The following is a 19,343-nucleotide window of genomic DNA, read 5'->3' on the forward strand; positions in this document are numbered from 1 at the left end:
TCCCTTCAGCGTTAGTCCTGAAGAGACCCTACACTGACTATAGGGTCGAAACGCATTGACACACAGAAGAAGCGAACCATTAGACCGCACATGTCATTGCATATTGCTGCTGTCTACATAGAGATTATTCTTGTTAATGGTCGACTTGAAAAATTGTGGAAACCTTGTATATTGAAATTCACACTGTCACTTAACTTTGGGTTCCGTTCTCACTTGGGACAAAATGCACTAATGTTTTTTGATTTTCAGATTATGTTTATATTGCTTGTGGTCCAAAAATGTTCAAAAAATATTACATGACTTCTGTGTTAGTGTTTCTTTCGCCCTCTGTCATTGAGGTACCCTCTAAAATATTAATATGTTGCCTCCTTTATTACAAAGGTATCTTATCAATCCACAGGAACCATTGTTTTTCCTTATATAACAGTTCCAAAGTAGGACAGACATCCAGTCCTTAATCTCAAACTATAGCGGATAGTCTCCTTGGCCTTTTCGGATCCTGTGCACAGACGAGGAGACCCTTACCCTCCGCTGGCTGCCAGCTTCCAAGACGTACCTGAAAAAGGCTCTTTGTAATTTCTCCAATTTCTGTGACAGACAATCTTACAAATACAGAGGTTTCCCTGGTAATAAACAATTGACATTTGTATCTTCAATACCTGTACCACACAAAAAGCACCGCTAGCTAATTTGCACAAACAAAAATCTATTTTATATGTATTAGACCACACCTCAACTATGATCCAAGGAAAACTTTGCAGATGCGTCAAGAACACAACTGCGCACAGAGGTAGAGCATGCAACGCTGTTGTCTGTGTGTCGGTGAATCTGAGGAGGCATTTTGTGGAGTTTGACTGGAAATGTACAAAGATTGCGACTGATCAAAGGACCGACTCATCGTGAAGCATGCTAGCTTGGAGCAGATTGATACTTGGTGATGGAAGTTTGGATTCAAGGGTGTGTTAAGGATCCTTTCTGTCTGAGGGCAGCATGAGCGAGGCTTCTGAGGAGAGTGTATTGACCATACAAGAAACCATCTGAAGTGCATGTGTTGAAAGACCAGAAGTCGGCTGCGTGCCACCGTTTGATGTCCGCTTGATGAAAGCGACCTTCCAGGAGATAATCCAGGCAGCAATATTTCCCTAATGGGTGTTGTAATTGATGTTTTGAAACAACTATGAAGAAATAATTAAAGGTGATGGCTGCAGCTCTTGGATGCTGCTTCTCAGATGCCGATTATTAACCTCTGTTTAAGGAACTCCTCCCAGGAGGCGGCTTATTCAAGGAGAGTCCAGAGCCGCTTCATGGTGGTTTTGCCGTAGTCTCAAAGCGTTGAGCCATGGATCCGCTAAAGTACAGGCAGGCCCTGTAGATGAGGCTGGAGAGGAGGTTTGGTTGTAGAAGAGTCTTAAAGTTTGAGCGTTGTTTTACACCGCGCCCGACTCCTACCCTTCTCATTGACCTGGTTATAGCTGCTCGGTTATTCTGAAGTCCTGTATGTGCCAAGTTAACTGTGCATCCAGCATGCCCGCGCTGCGACGAGGGGTTTCTCCATTGGTACCCCATGACATGCCCTGTGAAGCCCTCACCTGGTCCTAGAATGCCCCAGTTCTTGGACACTTTGCTGGCACTACCCAGAGTCGTGCAAGTGTGGAAGTTACAGTTCAAAGGCGTGTCCTGGCCTTGAGCAGGTTGTGGCCATGGCATCATTAGGGTGGAGTGCCTCAGTGGCTTGCGTGCTGCCCGTCCAGTGTCCTCTTGGCGCACCGCTCTTACCCAGAGGAGAGATGAAACTCCTGATGTCTGACCATCCCCAGACCGCTGTCCTCACACCGCCCTTCTCACAAGGTGGACGCATGGCCCCTCTTCCAAATTTGCTAAACGGTCTTCTTAAGGGGCTTCTGTATTTGGGCTTTGGCCATCGCTGATTCGTCAGAGTTCAGGTGTGGCACAATGGCGCCGCTTCACAGAAAGGACCTCTGAGCAAGGGACAAGTCGCTCCCCATCGGTATCCTGCCATTGAAAGACATTTCTTTCTACCTTGGAATCTTTCCTTCCACGTCTCCTAGAATAGCTTCGTCATCCATGACACAGCAACAATCTACCTTTAAATGAAAGGGCATGCTAGCAGTTATCAACTCGTCTTGGTTTCCTTCATAACGGACGCCCAGCCGGCCAGAGGTCTGCAAATAAAAGGAAAGAAACCCCAGCGTTTAGAAAGAAAGACAGGCTCAGACTAAAACAAATTCTTTGTTACATGTTGAAATGAAAACAGAAAAAGGTTCCTATGAACTTTATACCACTGTCTCCAAGTGCTGGCCTAAGTGTGGAGCCCCCTTGTCTTCCCCCAAACCACCTGAGCTTTCCAAAGAGGCCTGCGTAAACAGAAGCAGCACTCCCTTAAATACAATGGCATGCTGCAAAGCCCTGGATTCACTCGAAACACTCACAGGGGTGTATTTCCTCTCCTTTGTCCTCAACCAGACCGTGCAGAAAAGATGGCTGCTTTCCAGTGGCTAGGCCAATGGAATGCAGCCCTTTGTCTCCGCTCTGATTGGCTGTTGACAACAAATCGGTGTGCAGGGGTGTTTCACAATATTGAGCGTGTGTTGGTAAAACTGAGGAATGAGAAGTAGGGACGAAAGAGGAGAAGTAGGGATAAAAAGTAGGGAGGATGGATAAGAATTAGCCATGATGGAAGATGCACGAGAAGCAAGGATGATGGATGACTCATGACAAGCAAGGATGATGCATGAGAAGCAAGGATGATGCATGAGAAGCAAGGATGATGGATAATGCATGCGAAGCAAGGATGATGGATGACGCATGAGAAGCAAGGATGACTCATGAGAAGCAAGAATGACTCATGAGAAGCAAGAATGATGGATGATACATGGGAAGCAAGGATGATGGATGACACATGAGAAGCAAGGATGATGGATGATGCATGAGAAGCAAGGATGATGGATGATACATGAGAAGCAAGGATGATGGATGAGAAGTAGGAATGATGGATGATGCATGAGAAGCATGGATGATGCATGAGAAGCATGGATGATGCATGAGAAGCAAGGATGATGGATGATGCATGAGAAGCAAGGATGATCGATGAGAAGTAGGAATGATGGATGATACATGAGAAGCAAGGATGATGGATGACGCATGAGAAGCAAGGATGACTCATGAGAAGCAAGAATGACTCATGAGAAGCAAGAATGATGGATGATACATGGGAAGCAAGGATGATGGATGACACATGAGAAGCAAGGATGATGGATGATGCATGAGAAGCAAGGATGATGGATGATACATGAGAAGCAAGGATGATGGATGAGAAGTAGGAATGATGGATGATGCATGAGAAGCATGGATGATGCATGAGAAGCATGGATGATGCATGAGAAGCAAGGATGATGGATGATGCATGAGAAGCAAGGATGATCGATGAGAAGTAGGAATGATGGATGATACATGAGAAGCAAGGATGATGGATGATGCATGAGAAGCAAGGATGATCGATGAGAAGTAGGAATGATGGATGATACATGAGAAGCAAGGATGATGGATGATGGATGATGGATGATGCACGAGAAGCAAGGATGATGGATGATGCATGAGAAGCAAGGATGATGGATGACGCATGAGAAGCAAGGATGATGGATGAGAAGTAGGAATGATGGATGAGAAGTAGGAATGATGTAGATGCATGAGAAGCAAGAATGATGGATGATGCATGAGAAGCAAGGATGATGGATGATGCACGAGAAGCAAGGATGATGGATGACGCATGAGAAGCAAGGATGATGGATGAGAAGTAGGAATGATGGATGAGAAGTAGGAATGATGTAGATGCATGAGAAGTAAGGATGATGGATGATGCATGAGAAGCAAGGATGATGGATGATGCACGAGAAGCAAGGATGATGGATGAGAAGTAGGAATGATGGATGATGCTCGAGAAGCAAGGATGATGGATGACGCATGAGAAGCAAGGATGATGGATGAGAAGTAGGAATGATGGATGATGCATGAGAAGCAAGGATGATGGATGATGCATGAGAAGCAAGGATGATGGATGATGCATGAGAAGCAAGGATAATGGATGACGCATGAGAAGCAAGGATGATGGATGAGAAGTAGGAATGATGGATGATGCATGAGAAGGATGGATAAAGGATGAGAAGCAAGGATGATGGATGACGCATGAGAAGCAAGGATGATGGATGATGCATGAGAAGCAAGGATGATGCATGAGAAGCAAGGATAATGGATGACGCATGAGAAGCCAGGATGATGGATGAGAAGTAGGAATGATGGATGATGCATGAGAACTATGGATGATGGATGACGCATGAGAAGGATGGATAAAGGATGAGAAGCAAGGATGATGGATGACGCATGAGAAGCAAGGATGATGGATGATGCATGAGAAGCAAGGATGATGCATGAGAAGCAAGGATAATGGATGACGCATGAGAAGCAAGGATGATGGATGAGAAGTAGGAGTGATGGATGAGAAGTAGGAATGATGGATGAGAAGTAGGAATGATGGATGAGAAGTAGGAATGATGGATGAGAAGTAGGAATGATGGATGAGAAGTAGGAATGATCGAGGAGAAGTAGGAATGATGGATGAGAAACGGATGATTGATAAAAAGTAGGTATGTGAAGTAGATATTGGGGAAGATGCCTGAAAAAAAGGGGTGAAACAGATAATGGATGAAAAGTAGAGATGGTGGAGGACAAGTAGGGATGAGGAGTGAGGAATGAGGCTGTCTCACAAAGGATGCTTTACACACTAGTGTCTCTTCTTCCTCTCCCTCCCTTTCGCACTCTATCTTCCTCTGTGGCTTCGATTCTAAGGGGTGCCCCCACCCATGCACTATATCCCCATTCCCCTGTCGCCCATATTTGTCTCCTCTTTTCCTTGTGTTTGAAGATGACCTCTTGTTTTCCATTTGCAGGAGGTTCCCAGTGACCTGCTGAGCCTCACTGGGGTGCCGGTGCAGTGGGAGGTGCGAGCGGTGCTGGTGGAGAACTGGGTGTCGCCCTCGGACCCCTACGCCCGGGTGCTCTTCCATCTGATGGGGAAGGACTGGCTGACGGACAGACGGGACCTGCCATGCATCACTCTGCAGGCCTTCCACCAGACGCGCTCAGTGATGAGTGCCTGCCGCCTTCAGGTGAGCGGATGGGGGTGGAGCCTCCTGGGTGGACCCAGGTGAGCGGATGGGGGTGGAGCCTCCTGGGTGGACCCAGGTGAGCAGACGGGGGTGGAGTCTCCTGGGTGGACCCAGGTGAGCGGACGGGGGTGGAGCCTCCTGGGTGGACCCAGGTGAGCGGAGGTGGGCGGAGCCTCCTGGGTGGACCCAGGTGAGCAGACTGGGTGGAGCCTCCTGGGTGGACCCAGGTGAGCAGACGGGGGTGGAGCCTCCTGGGTGGACCCAGGTGAGCGGACGGGGTGGAGCCTCCTGGGTGGACTCAGGTGAGCGGACGGGGGTGGAGCCTCCTGGGTGGACCCAGGTGAGCGGACGGGGGTGGAGCCTCCTGGGTGGACCCAGGTGAGCGGAGGTGGGCGGAGCCTCCTGGGTGGACCCAGCCTCTCCCCCACCAACTCTCCTAGACACATCCAGCATGTTACCTTCTTGTCTCGTGGACACTTGGGGCTTCGAAGGAATTACCCTTTATCCCAGGATGCGGAGTCTTTCTGGTGATAGAAAAAAGAGGAGCTTCGAAATAGAACCCAGTGTCAAATGTAATTATTTATTTATTTGAGGAAAAGTTTTATAAAGCGCGAACATGACCGTTGCTGGTATCAGAGCGCTGTACACAGAGGTAGAAGCTTGCATGAACTCGGAACGGTTGAGGTCAACATTGTGAAACAACAAGGAGTAAACAATCAAAATCCGATACCGGGTAGAAGGCCCGACTAGTTCAGTTTCTTATATATGGTCTGAAACTTCTCTCCGAAGGAGTGTGATGGCCCGGCAAGACCCAAATAGCAGGAGCGTAGCTCAGTATTGAAAGAATATTCAAATATTCACCTTCTCTCCCCAAGAACCGGGTTTCCTCCTAGGATGGGACGTAAGGACACGTGTAGGTTACGCCCAAAAGTGAATGACCAGCGCCATGTTTTGTTCCTGGTGTTCTAGATCAGCTTTAATGTCCTGCTGCACCATTAGTATTTACTTGGGTTTTGTCCAGTACGGTTGCTTGTACTTGCATGCACTGACTCTCATCCTGTCTGCACATGTGCGCACACTCGTTGACCTTGTATGTATGTACCGTACAAGTACTAATCTTGAATGTTCATGCATGCATTGATGTGTGTTTTTTTGTTTTTTGACCTCCGTAGATAAAACAACCTCTCAATCTGTACCACCCTTGTTGCTCTTATCTAAGGGGGTAAACACTCACCTGATGGTATCTATGCGAAGCCCAGCCTCACCACACATCGTGAGCTGAACAAGATATATAATCATTGGATTGTACAAAGTAATTTAAACCGCAACAGTGCAATCTAACAAATTCCAAAACAGCCCCAAGTCTGCTCTATTCCTATTCCTAGTATCGTACCGCATTCCACCAAGCTCTCCAGGATGAGGGCAAAGCTTGGCGCCATAGCTTACAAATCTCCCTTCTTGCCAGAAGAACAAGGTATAATACCAATTTACTCTTGAGCCCCGGGAGCCCCAACACCCCTTCAGGCGTCAATATAATACCAAAAAGAATAAGAGAGGGGCTTACCTCCACGCCCAGCTTGTCAGATAAGGTCTTACCCTCACTGCCCCAGAATTATTATTATTATTTTTTTCTTTTTTTTTGGGAAAACCTTTATTATTACTTCAAACGGTTACAAGTATGGGCCTACAACCACTAGGGCCGGCCGCTAATCAGTTTCATCACATCAAGTCAGTTATGACACGACTCGGCAGCCCGTGAATCGGAGGTACCATAGATTCGGTTAAAACTTGTTATTGAGCATACCAACAAAATTACTGGATTCAAAAGGCTCCATTTTATAATGTAAAAATGAAAGGATCAGGTGCCATACAATAACACAGAGTAGCATAAAGGGCGGGCAACATAGTAAGACCTCCACAGTTAGAACGATCGCAGTTAGAGCAGTGGCGCGAAAGCATATGATTCAGGATAAACAAGCATACAGTCACAGTTCGCACCAGTTAAGCGCCCGCCCATTGATACTGATAATACTGTAGAAAGTATAGGCACAGATAAAGAAAGATCGATAATAGACACAAGAGTGGACCCACTATGCTGACCTGAAAAATGAAGAAACGAGAGAAAAGGGGAAAGAAAGGAAACGAAAGAGAAAAAAGGCCATAGAAACAAATAAAGGCAAAACAAAAAAATCCCCTCCCCCAACCCCCCACCCTGCACCCCTGCAGATGACTACGGCCTACCCCCCCTAGCAGCGTGCCTGTCGCCCCAAATAACTGAAACCCGAAATATAGAGAGAACGAAGAGATATAAAAGAGTAACTAAACCCCGACACTAAAAGTAGAAATGGAGGAGGGCATTGTCGTACACATTCCCGGTCTCACCCCCCCACCTTAACAAAGAATCCCCCACAAAGCTGACGCAATCGAGCAAAACACAATAGAAGATTACACCGGAGGAAACTATAAACCCCGCCCGGTCTCCGTTAACCTAATAAAGCAAATCCCGTTACCGATTAAACCACAATAGTAAACCCAAAACAACAGTCTCAGCCTTGACCCCGTCAATCAAACTTGTTGACTCCCTCTGGTAAGTAGAACTCCATCCACAAATTGTCAAAATATACATAGAAGTTGCCGAAATACAGTCTGCTAGATGGAGAACAGATGGCAAACCCCAAAGTACATGGCTGGTTCCAACGGTGCCCCTCCCCGACTCCAAGGCCCGACACTGTTTCCTTCGCCATCTTGATGAACAAGCAGGGAAGGGGGTGCGACACAATCCAACGCAGTTCAGTCTCGACCAAAGGTTTCCAGAGTGGGAACAGCAGTTAAATGTTCCACTGGCAGCGAAACCAAGGATTCCGACCATACAGTCGATACACAGATCGCAGCATGTTCAATCAGTTCCACTTCTGTAGGGGCAGGCACAGCTCCATGCACAGGGTCTGAATGCACCGCTGGGGTGTCTATCGGGAGTAGAGTTGGCTGTCGAGTCCCGTGCGATGAATCAGGGTCCGGTCCCGATTGCCTAATTCCGTCTGCTGCCGACATCAGTTTACAGACCTGGGCCTCCATAGTCCCCTGAAGTGCCTCGAGGGCTGCCAGCACAGACCGCAGTGACGGGCCGCACTCAGCCCGCTCCGCCAGGTCTCGCATGACATCAGACATAGTGATCCCCTCGGAGAGCCGCTCTCCCCGGGGGAAGATTAGGCGGAGCAGGGATGAACCACGAGGGACAGATCGTCAACATGCGTTTGTGCGCGCCAAGTCCCCAACCCAAAGGCACCGGCGAGGCGAACACTAGGCCTCCGGGTCAGGGACCTCCGCCACACCGCCTCGGGCGTCACATGTCTCCTCACCTTCTATACGAGGCCAGGCAGCAGATTGGCAGCAAAGCAGTCCAAAAGATATCGAAAGTTCCATGGACCGGACCCTGCCACCCTCACCAGTCCGCTGTTGTTCAACTGGGACCCGGCAGGACCAGCACTCGCGACCCCGGCTTCCAGACTGGGTTAGGCCTCGAGCCAAACCTCGACATTACTCCACTCCACAATGTCGGAAAAGTCTCGGGATTGCTCCATCGGACTGCAGATGAGTTTATAGACACGGATACAAGGCGGAAAATCAGGATAGATGACAGAATCTGCAAGCGAAAGACGGAGGTCGGCGGAGCCGGGAGTCTAAGCGGTTATCTTGTTTGCTGTCGTAGCTCCTCCTCTGCCCCAGAATTCTTGAATCACGGGGCAAGCCACAAAAATTTGAACGTCATCCGCTTTCGGCACTCCGCATCTTGTGCACTTTGCCAAAATATGTGGTAGTGGAGAGGCTATCTTCACGGGCGATCAGTATATCCTGTGGAGTGTGAAAAAGTGATTCTTCCTGAGTGCAGCAGATTTAATCAATGGATATAACATTTCTAAGGATACCTGCCATAAATTTTCCAGATCTTCACTGGGCCAGCACCTCTCCCAGACCAGGCATGGACGATCATGTTTCTGTCCGCTGCTGCAAGAAGGTGCTGGTACCACCGACCAACTTCCTTTTTCTTAACAGTTAGATCTTGCAACTCATCTTCATGGCGGTATCCTTGAGGATTAACCAACGTCGGCTCTTACACCAGGAAGAGATTTGATAGAATTTAAATCTGGAGAGAGCTCCATTAGTGAGGTTCCATCAGACTTCCCAGGGGTAACAGTTATTACCATCCATTATATCTCTCCAGTGTGAGACTCCATCCTCCTTTAATGGCCGAGACAGAGCATCTGAGAGGCATTCCGGTGTTCCTGGGGAATCCCACACTGGAACCCAATCACTATACTATGCCAGTCCCAAACTTGCCCGACACTCCGTCCATAGCTTAGCCGCCATATATAGAGTCTTCAACCTAATCTTTTTGAAGTATTTAGGGGCTCCGAATTTATACATAAAGCCTACCTCATCTAGATCTAAAAGCATAGCTTTAAACATACTACTAATCCGGGAGCTGTCTGGTTTCAAAAGTAACATCCTGCAGTTTTTTAATCGATATGCCCAACAGTACAACTGAAGGTTCGGCAAACCCAGACCTCCCTTAGCCAGTTTCCGCCTTAGTTTCTTCCTAAACCCTTTAGCTGCCCAGATAAATGAAGAGACCTTACCCTGTATTTTCAGAAGAGCAGTTTTATTAAATTCCAAGGGAATATTTTTAAAAAGGTAAGCATATTTAGGAAGAACACACATTTTAATCAGATTGACTCTCCCGTAGTGGGATAACGGTAGGCTCTGCCATCTTTTCAGTAAAATCTCCACCTCCCTCAATACTTTCTCTGTTGGTTTTGGGGATATTTCCTATATCCTGGGTTATTATTACTCCCAGATACCATAGCTCTTTAGCAAGCCTTGCCCCCTGTGCTGGGGTATTTCAAGCAATAATCTCAGTCTTATCACTATTGACTTGATACCCCGACACTTTATCAAAAGACTGTACTTCAGCCAGTAGCTCAGATAGCGTGGAGTTAACAGAGGAAAATAGAATAAGGTTGTCCGCATACAATGCTACCTTCCTAGTAAACCCATTAACTTTAAAAGGGGAAATGTTGTCATCCTGCCTTAAACTTTGGTCCAAGGGCTCGATGTACAGATCGAAAAGCATTGGGGGATAATGGACACCCTTGCCTTGTGCCTCGCTGTATTGCTACCGCCTTAGTGAGATCTGGGCCCGGGGAGAGTTATATATTTTTTTTAAGGACTTCCCTAAAATTAACTCCAAAACCAAAAGCCTTAAGGTGTTATTCAAGTAGTGCCAATTTACTTGGTCAAAGGCTTTTAAAGCATCAACCATAATGATAGAAAGGCGAACCCCTTGCGTTGTTGCCAAATCGACCAAACCTATCAAGGAATAAACCAAGTCCAGCATTTGCCTGCCCGGTAGAAACCCCTTTTGATCTTGATGGATTATTGACCCCACTATCTTGCTAAGCCGAGCATTTAATATACCTGCAAAGATCTTATATTCACAATTTAGTAGTGATATGGAGCGATAGGATTGACACTGAGTTGGGTCCTTCCCAGGCTTCAAAATAAGGGAGATAACCGCCTCACTCCATGAATCCGGCAGGGATGAACTCCCTCTAAGGATCTTGTTAAACCATCTCAGCCAGGTCGAGATTATTTCATCAGATATTAACGTGTAAACCTCTATTGGAATTGCATTGGGTCTCGCTGCTTTTCCTTTCTTAGCTTTATTTAAAATTACCCGTATTTCACCCTCCTCTATATCTTGAATCAGAATTCTTTGACTAGCCAAATCCAGTTTTGGTAGTTGTTTTTTAGACGGCCACTGATCTATAACCTCATCCTCGACCGTTAGCTCCTCCCTATAGAAGTCTTGAGAGAACTCCACAAAAGGTTTCTCAATATCCTTTTTTTCCTCCACTATTTTGGCACCTACCATAATCTTGTTAATGAAATTATGGGATCTAGCAGATCTGCTTTTCATGGTGAGTAATTTACCACAATTCTCATCCTGGTCGAAATCCCTCATCTTACTTGCCTCCCACTTTGGGAGCATAATTGCTTCAGTTTTAAGCCTAAACTTCATCTGTAAATCCTCAAACCTAGCTAGAAGAGTTTCTTTCCCTACATCAGCTGTTGCCCCCTTTTTAAGGCTGTCTCTGGGAATGTTAGTTTCTTTTCTAAATCTACAATCTCGCTTTTTTCTGATCAGGCCCAACCAACAACAGCCCCCTGTGTATGTAAATTGGTATATGCAGTAACCTTGTATATATGGCTGAACTTGCATGCACGTCCATCCTCTGATTTTTTATCTTCCAAGTGCAGGTGCATAAACGCATTGATCTTAAATGTAGATATGTGGTTTGATTTTGCTTGTGCACTTATGTAAGGGCATTGTTTGGTTATCTTCATAGACTTGTTTTACTCTCTCACCTCTGTGAGAAGCATCTCCACAGGGAGGACCGAAATCTCATCAGCTCGCAGATCATGTCTCTCAGCCCTGATGCAGTCTTTCTTCTCTGTCTTCTCAGGCCCCTCTTGGAGCTTGTGTGGTGGAGCTGGAGTTTCCACAGCGATGGTTCGCGACAGTGCCTGCAGTGACCCCTGGACGTCGAAAGGTAACAGCGGAGGCTACAGCGGGTACCCTTGAGAGTGCGGAGATGTACTACACCATATCTCTGGCCACTGGAAAGAAGGTAGAGTGCGGCCGGAAGGGCATGCCTCCCCAGCGAGTGCGCCGTGGTGGACCACCAAAAGTTGAGGGGGCTCAGGAGCGGCTTGCCTATGTGGGTTCAGTGGAGATGAGACTGACCGAAGCGCCAAGACGCCAGGAAGTACGCATCGATAGAAACGTCGTGGTGCGCGTCCCAGATCGAGCTGTGCTCTCCGGCGAGGTCTTCACCGCCACAGTAGTGCTTGGCCAGAACTTCACTGCGGACGTCTTCCACATCAGGTGAGACGTAGTATGGGCTCTGCATTGCATAACATGGCGTAACATAGATGAAGTTTGTTTCTTGTGACTCTTCAGACCTGTGACCTAGGCTGGAGTTTAACCCAGTGGATTCCTAATGCAGGTTGCGCCTCCCATCCTAAAAGACAGATTAGGACTTGAGTTGCCTGTAGGGTGGCAACATTTTAAAGTACAGAATATGTCAAATCAATCACTTTAAGTTTCCTTTTAAGTTCAAGAACTTGAGCAAAAAGACAGCGAAGACCTCTTCAATGCTTATTCAATACATTTTTAGGAGGGCTGAGATTTGGGGGGCATACCTGGCTACCAAGCAGCGCAGGGTGACCAAGATTGTACTGTACGGAGAGAAGGGAGACAATAGTGTGATAGGTTGAGGCATCCAAAGAGAAGGTAGACTAGGGTGTGACAGGGTGAGGTGTACAAGGAGAAGGGAGTCCATTTTATGACCGCTAGAGATGTAAGAGGAGGGAGTCAATTCTATGACTTATAGAGATGAGAAGGGAGTCAGCGCTATGAAGGATCGAGATGAACAAGGAAGAGGGAGTCAATGCTGTGATGGCTAGAGATGTACGAGAAGGAGGGAATCAATGCTATGACTGATAGGGATGTACAAGGAGAAGGTAGTCAATGCTAGGACGGATAGAGATGTACAAGGAGAAGGGAGTCAATGCTATGACGGCTAGAGATGTACAAGGAGAAGGAAGTCAATGCTAGGACGGATAGAGATGAACAAGGAGAAGGGAGTCAATGCTATGACGGATAGAGATGTACAAGGAGAAGGGAGTCAATGCTATGACGGATAGAGATGTACGAGGAGAAGGGAGTCAACGCTATGACGGCTAGAGATGTACAAGGAGAAGGGAATCAATGCTATGACGGATAGAGATGTACAAGGAGAAGGGAGTCAACGCTATGACAGATAGAGATGTACGAGGAGAAGGGAGTCCATGCTATGACGGATAGAGATGTACAAGGAGAAGGGAATCAATGCTAGGACGGATAGAGATGTACAAGGAGAAGGGAGTCAATGCTATGACGGATAGAGATGTACAAGGAGAAGGGAGTCAATGCTATGACGGCTAGAGATGTACAAGGAGGAGAGAGTCAATGCTATGACGGCTAGAGATGTACGAGGAGGAGGGAGTCAATGCTATGACGGCTAGAGTTGTACAAGGAAGAGGGATCCAATGCTATGACGGATAGAGAGGTACGAGGAGGAGAGAGTCTATGCTGTGACGGATAGAGATGTATGAGGAGGAGGGAGTTTATAGTGTAACAGACGGAGGTGCATAAAGCGAAGGGAGCCTATGCTATGGCAGACGTACAAGGGGAACAGAGGCTACGGTGTGACAGACTTAGGTGTACGCTTAGTAAGGAGATGCCGTCTGACACAGAGTGAGATAGTTGCAAGTTGATTTGAGTTTCTTGAAGATGTTTCTTCAGACACTCTTGGGAGTGATGGAGAGAAGAGAGTCCGTCAGAGATGCAAAGGGTGGTGCTCAGATCCTCTGTCCGTAGCTGGATAAGGTCTATTATTTGATTGCGTCCTTTGTTTATTTCTTCTTTCGGGCCTTGCGATGCTGCTGCCGGTGTCGTGTGCTCCATCCGAGACCTTGATCTTGCTGGCTTCGTAGGAAGGGTGCCCTTGATTACACTTTGAAGTGATGCCCTCCTTACAGATCTCCAGTAGTGTCCTGGCAATAATGAGACCGTGCTTTGAAGCCTTCAGCTTCAAACCCCACTCTACCATCTGGGCTGGTGGGCTCCTGGAGTCTATTGAGCTTGCAGTGTTAAGTTATGTACATTCACTCCCTCATATATATTAATGTATTCAGTTTCTTTGAGTAGACTCTGTTCACAGACTTGATATTTTTCTTGCTTTTCAAAGGATGAACTTCGAACCGTGTGCACAGAGCATTACAAATCACCCGAAATGTGGAACCACTGGGCACTTCCATCCAGGGCTTTAAGTGGGATGAAAAAACTGGGGGGTCTCTCAAAGGGGCGTGTCCAGTGTAATTAGGGGCGTGGCTTTAAATCACTTACGCAAAAAATCTGTGCCTAGCATAGTGTGCCGCCCGACTTGTATTTTGCTGTTTCCGCCAATGCATCCAGATATTTGATACAAGTAACATCATACCTACAATAAGTAAGGAATATTGGTTTTGTCAATGGTTATTACTTGCTGAAGATAAATAAGCTGCAACTATAACTTGTATATAATATTGACAAAGCTTCCAATTAAAGCCCTGCTGCCCCTACCACAATGTTGCTGCTCCTGAGTGTCAGAAAGAGAAGGGAAATCCAGAAAGAAAATGACTCTTAAAGGATTTCCCTTCCCCCACAACGCTCCCCTGGCATGGCGTCATGCTGTAACTTCTCTACTACTGAGAAGTAGTAAAGTGTGAGCAGCGCACATCCTTGTGCCTGGTGCTGTCTCGAAACGGGTCTTTATCAGGCTTTGTTTTGCGCCCTGGCACTTTTTTGTGGACTGCAGTGAGACCCGGCCCACTTAAAGCCCTGCTTCCATCCTCTGCTCACAGTTGTACATATGACACTTCTCCGTTTCTGTATTACTGTGGAGAGGCAGATCCAGACCTGGAGAGACGGGGCCTTGGGTGTCCCGACCTGCAGAGACGGGGCCTTGGGTGTCCCGACCTGGAGAGACGGGGCCTTGGGTGTCCCGACCTGGAGAGACGGGGCCTTGGGTGTCCCGACCTGGAGAGACGGGGCCTTGGGTGTCCCGACCTGGAGAGACGGGGCCTTGGGTGTCCCGACCTGGAGAGACGGGGCCTTGGGTGTCCCGACCTGGAGAGACGGGGCCTTGGGTGTCCCGACCTGGAGAGACGGGGCCTTGGGTGTCCCGACCTGGAGAGACGGGGCCTTTGGTGTCCCGACCTGGAGAGACGGGGCCTTGGGTGTCCCGACCTGGAGAGACGGGGCCTTGGGTGTCCCGACCTGGAGAGACGGGGCCTTGGGTGTCCCGACCTGGAGAGACGGGGCCTTGGGTGTCCCGACCTGGAGAGACGGGGCCTTGGGTGTCCGCGCCTGGTGAGGGGGGGCCTTGGGTGTCCGCGCCTGGTGAGGGGGGGCCTTGGGTGTCCTGACCTGGAGAGGGGGGGCCTTGGGTGTCCTGACCTGGAGAGGGGGGGCCTTGGGTGTCCTGACCTGGAGAGGGGGGGCCTTGGGTGTCCTGACCTGGAGAGGCGGGGCCTTGGGTGTCCTGACCTGGAGAGGCGGGGCCTTGGGTGCCCAGACCTGGAGAGATGGGTCCTTGGGCGTCCAGACCTGGAGAGGCGGGTCCTTGGGTGCCCAGACCTGGAGAGGCGGGTCCTTGGGTGGCCAGACCTAGAGATGCAGGTCATTGGGTGCCCAGACCTGGAGAGGCGGGTCCTTGGGTGCCCAGACCTGGAGAGGCGGGTCCTCGGGTGCCCAGACCTGGAGAGGCGGGTCCTCGGGTGTCCCGACCTGGAGAGGCGAGGCCTTGGGTGTCCAGACCTGGAGAGGCGGTTCCTTGGGTGTCCAGACCTGGAGAGACGGGGCCTTGGGTGTCCCGACCTGGAGAGACGGGGCCTTGGGTGTCCCGACCTGGAGAGACGGGGCCTTGGGTGTCCCGACCTGGAGAGACGGGGCCTTGGGTGTCCCGACCTGGAGAGACGGGGCCTTGGGTGTCCCGACCTGGAGAGACGGGGCCTTGGGTGTCCCGACCTGGAGAGACGGGGCCTTGGGTGTCCCGACCTGGAGAGACGGGGCCTTGGGTGTCCCGACCTGGAGAGACGGGGCCTTGGGTGTCCCGACCTGGAGAGACGGGGCCTTGGGTGTCCCGACCTGGAGAGACGGGGCCTTGGGTGTCCCGACCTGGAGAGACGGGGCCTTGGGTGTCCCGACCTGGAGAGACGGGGCCTTGGGTGTCCCGACCTGGAGAGGCGGGGCCTTGGGTGTCCGCGCCTGGTGAGGGGGGGCCTTGGGTGTCCTGACCTGGAGAGGGGGGGCCTTGGGTGTCCTGACCTGGAGAGGGGGGGCCTTGGGTGTCCTGACCTGGAGAGGCGGGGCCTTGGGTGCCCAGACCTGGAGAGATGGGTCCTTGGGCGTCCGCGCCTGGTGAGACGGGTCCTCGGGCGTCCAGACCTGGAGAGGCGGGTCCTTGGGTGCCCAGACCTGGAGAGGCGGGTCCTTGGGTGCCCAGACCTGGAGAGGCAGGTCATTGGGTGCCCAGACCTGGAGAGGCGGGTCATTGGGTGCCCAGACCTGGAGAGGCGGGTCCTGGGGTGCCCAGACCTGGAGAGGCGGGTCCTGGGGTGCCCAGACCTGGAGAGGCGGGTCCTGGGGTGCCCAGACCTGGAGAGGCGGGTCCTGGGGTGCCCAGACCTGGAGAGGCGGGGCCTTGGGTGTCCAGACCTGGAGAGGCGGGGCCTTGGGTGCCCAGACCTGGAGAGGCGGGGCCTTGGGTGCCCAGACCTGGAGAGGCGGGGCCTTGGGTGCCCAGACCTGGAGAGGCGGGGCCTTGGGTGCCCAGACCTGGAGAGGCGGGGCCTCGGGTGCCCAGACCTGGAGAGGCGGGGCCTCGGGTGTCCCGACCTGGAGAGGCGGGGCCTCGGGTGTCCCGACCTGGAGAGGGGGGGCCTCGGGTGTCCTGACCTGGAGAGGCGGGGCCTCGGGTGTCCCGACCTGGAGAGGCGGGGCCTTGGGTGTCCCGACCTGGAGAGGCGGGGCCTTGGGTGTCCCGACCTGGAGAGGCGGGTCCTCGGGTGTCCCGACCGGGAGAGGCGGGGCCTTTGGTGCCCAGACCTGGAGAGGCGGGGCCTCGGTCTTTTGTGCCTGGAGAGGCGGGGCTTCGGTGTCCAGGAACAAAAGTGGAAAATATCTTTGACCCACTGAGGGCACCCCATGAATGAAAGTGATCAACATTTTTCCACTGCATCAAACCTAAAGTGGGAAAAAAGTAATGGAGATCTAGCAATTGAAGGGACAGCCGCTCCACAAACAGCCTGTAAAACCCAGTAGCACAACATACAACTATCGCTTTAGAATTACAGAGCGCAGCGAAAAGGCTCCCAGCGCTGTGTATGGCGTCTGTGACCGAAGACCATTGAAAGGGCTGCGTCTGGCTTTCAGTTACAGAGCACGCGGCCCCTTATACTGCAGCTGGTGTACATGTCCTGTTGAACCGCCCCTTCTTTGCACAGCAGTTAATGCTCTTGTCAGTTTGACAAGGTACTGTCCTGTATATTGTTTTACCGATTGCCTAAACATGCAACAGCTTCATCTCTTCTCTGCGTCCTGCATTGGTTAAAGGTGCAGAAACACATCAAGTCAAGGTGATTTGCTTTGATTTCAAAGCCAGGCCAGCCTGATACTTTCATACCAGCCTGCTCGCCGCCTCCCTTGTGCACTGTTCACAGGATTAAAGGGTCTCGCATGGGTGGTCGTACATAGGCCCTAAACTTTGGAATACTCTTCCGGACTCCCTAAGATCCTGCGCTTCACTCCTCACCTTTCGCAGACGGTTGAAAACCAGGCTGTCCTGATTTAGCTGGGGTTGGACCCCCTGATCTGTTGCTGAGGCACCAGGAAACCCCATGTAGGTTAGCTCTCGCGTTATTTAAGCGTTTTTTTTTTGTTTAAAGTATTTTATTGATTTTCATAAACAAGTACATTAGCATTTCTGTTCCGAGATTCTAGCCAATCATGGCTTGTGTTACATAGTTACAGGTATTTAGGTATACATGCTTAGCTATTCCCCTCTACATTGACTTGCTAGGAAATTCGGCAAAGGATGATAGATCTGCATCGGGTTTCAGGGTGGTGAGGACCACTTATTCCAGGCAAACGCCAATGCCTGAAACAAACTTTGAGAATCGCAACATAGAATAACCCACGTTCGCCACTAGATGATGAACTGCGTGTGACGATTTGTGTGTATGTTCTAAATACACATTCTAATTGTATGCTATATTGCGATCAGTCATATGAAGGTGCGGGGGGGGGGATTCCTGTGTGTTCTTTAAGGAATCAGTGGCTTAACACAGGCCCCTGCAGCCCCAGCGGTGCAGGGGGCCCCAAGCTGCAGGCCCCCCCCCCCCAAGTTTCGTTACGACACTTTAAGCAATCACTCTAAAGTTCCTAAGATTTAACAGGAACTTGCAGGTGGAAACGAGCAATATTCTCCATCTAAAAGAGCAGTTTCTCGAGATGTTTTATTGAAGAAGCTGTTTTGCCCCCAGGGCGGAGGGCCAGGAAGCAGTAAGGGGGAAAGTGGGATGGGACGAGAGAGGCTGCTGCATATAGCTGAAGTGTTCAGGCAGTCTGTTCCCCAAACCTGCCCCTTTAACAGTTAATTTAGCAGGAGGCTCCCCTCTGTTCTTTCTGAAAACTGGGGGCCACAGGAAGAGCTGGAAGGCAGAGACCTGCCCGGGCTGCATGCCACAATGTGTTCATTCAAGCACATAGCGCCTCTGTTGTGCAGCGCTTGATGTGTTCGAGTCCGCGCTTTGAACATAATTCGTTGCCGAACCGGCGTCCAGTGACGTCTGTCCCCGATGAAGTAGATCTTTTTTTTTCTAAATAATTTTTTTATTAGAAACAAATTTCCAATCGCAACAGATATAGATTGCAGACATTGTAATCATATAGCATTCAATGTGAAATATTGAACAATCAATCACGCATGTCAATCAAGCATGTCAGTTGCGAAAGGATTGTCCCTCGACATTCCCATCTCTACAGTCGGAGATACACATTCGTTGAAGTCGACGTTTAAAATGTCGACTATATTAAAGCCGAGTTTGCACTGTAAAGACCAAGATATATATTTTTTTGCAGCCACAGCTGTTTTTCATTCTATTTTTTTGTAGAGAGCCTTTTTGATGCAACTTATTGTTTTTATTTTTCCCACGCTGCCACCCCAAAGCCCTACTGGATGCAGATGGAAACATCTTGTTCGAGGCATATGGGCTGCAGATAGTACATTATGAATAGATCGCCATCTGGTGTTGGGCTCGGATGATTGCACTCGTTTTTCTCTTGGAGAGTCTTTTGTAGACTGGTGACTCCTCCTTTGGTTGCTAGTGCGCATGGGCATCGGCTCCATCCTTAGATTGTTTTTTTCCGCCATCGGTTTCGGATGAGGATCGAGGCGCTCCAGATCGACTTCGAGAAGAAGTGATATTTCGGCGCGTATTCCCTTTCCAATTCGA

At 49.6% G+C, this 19,343-nt stretch overlaps 1 protein-coding gene across 1 annotated transcript in view; it reads left to right on the forward strand.

The window, feature by feature from the left end:
* TMEM132A (transmembrane protein 132A) overlaps window positions 1-19,343 on the forward strand; it is a 162,520-nt gene that overhangs the window by 115,605 nt on the left and 27,572 nt on the right. Inside the window, exons 3-4 of the mRNA XM_086953336.1 lie at window positions 4,965-5,183; window positions 11,708-12,129. Of these exons, the coding sequence (XP_086809462.1) occupies window positions 4,965-5,183; window positions 11,708-12,129 (641 nt within the window). The remainder of the gene's footprint in view (window positions 1-4,964; window positions 5,184-11,707; window positions 12,130-19,343) is intronic.

Source organism: Lissotriton vulgaris, chromosome 1_2 (assembly GCF_964263255.1).
Source record: "Lissotriton vulgaris chromosome 1_2, aLisVul1.2, whole genome shotgun sequence".
NCBI classification, from domain to species: Eukaryota; Metazoa; Chordata; class Amphibia; order Caudata; family Salamandridae; genus Lissotriton; species Lissotriton vulgaris.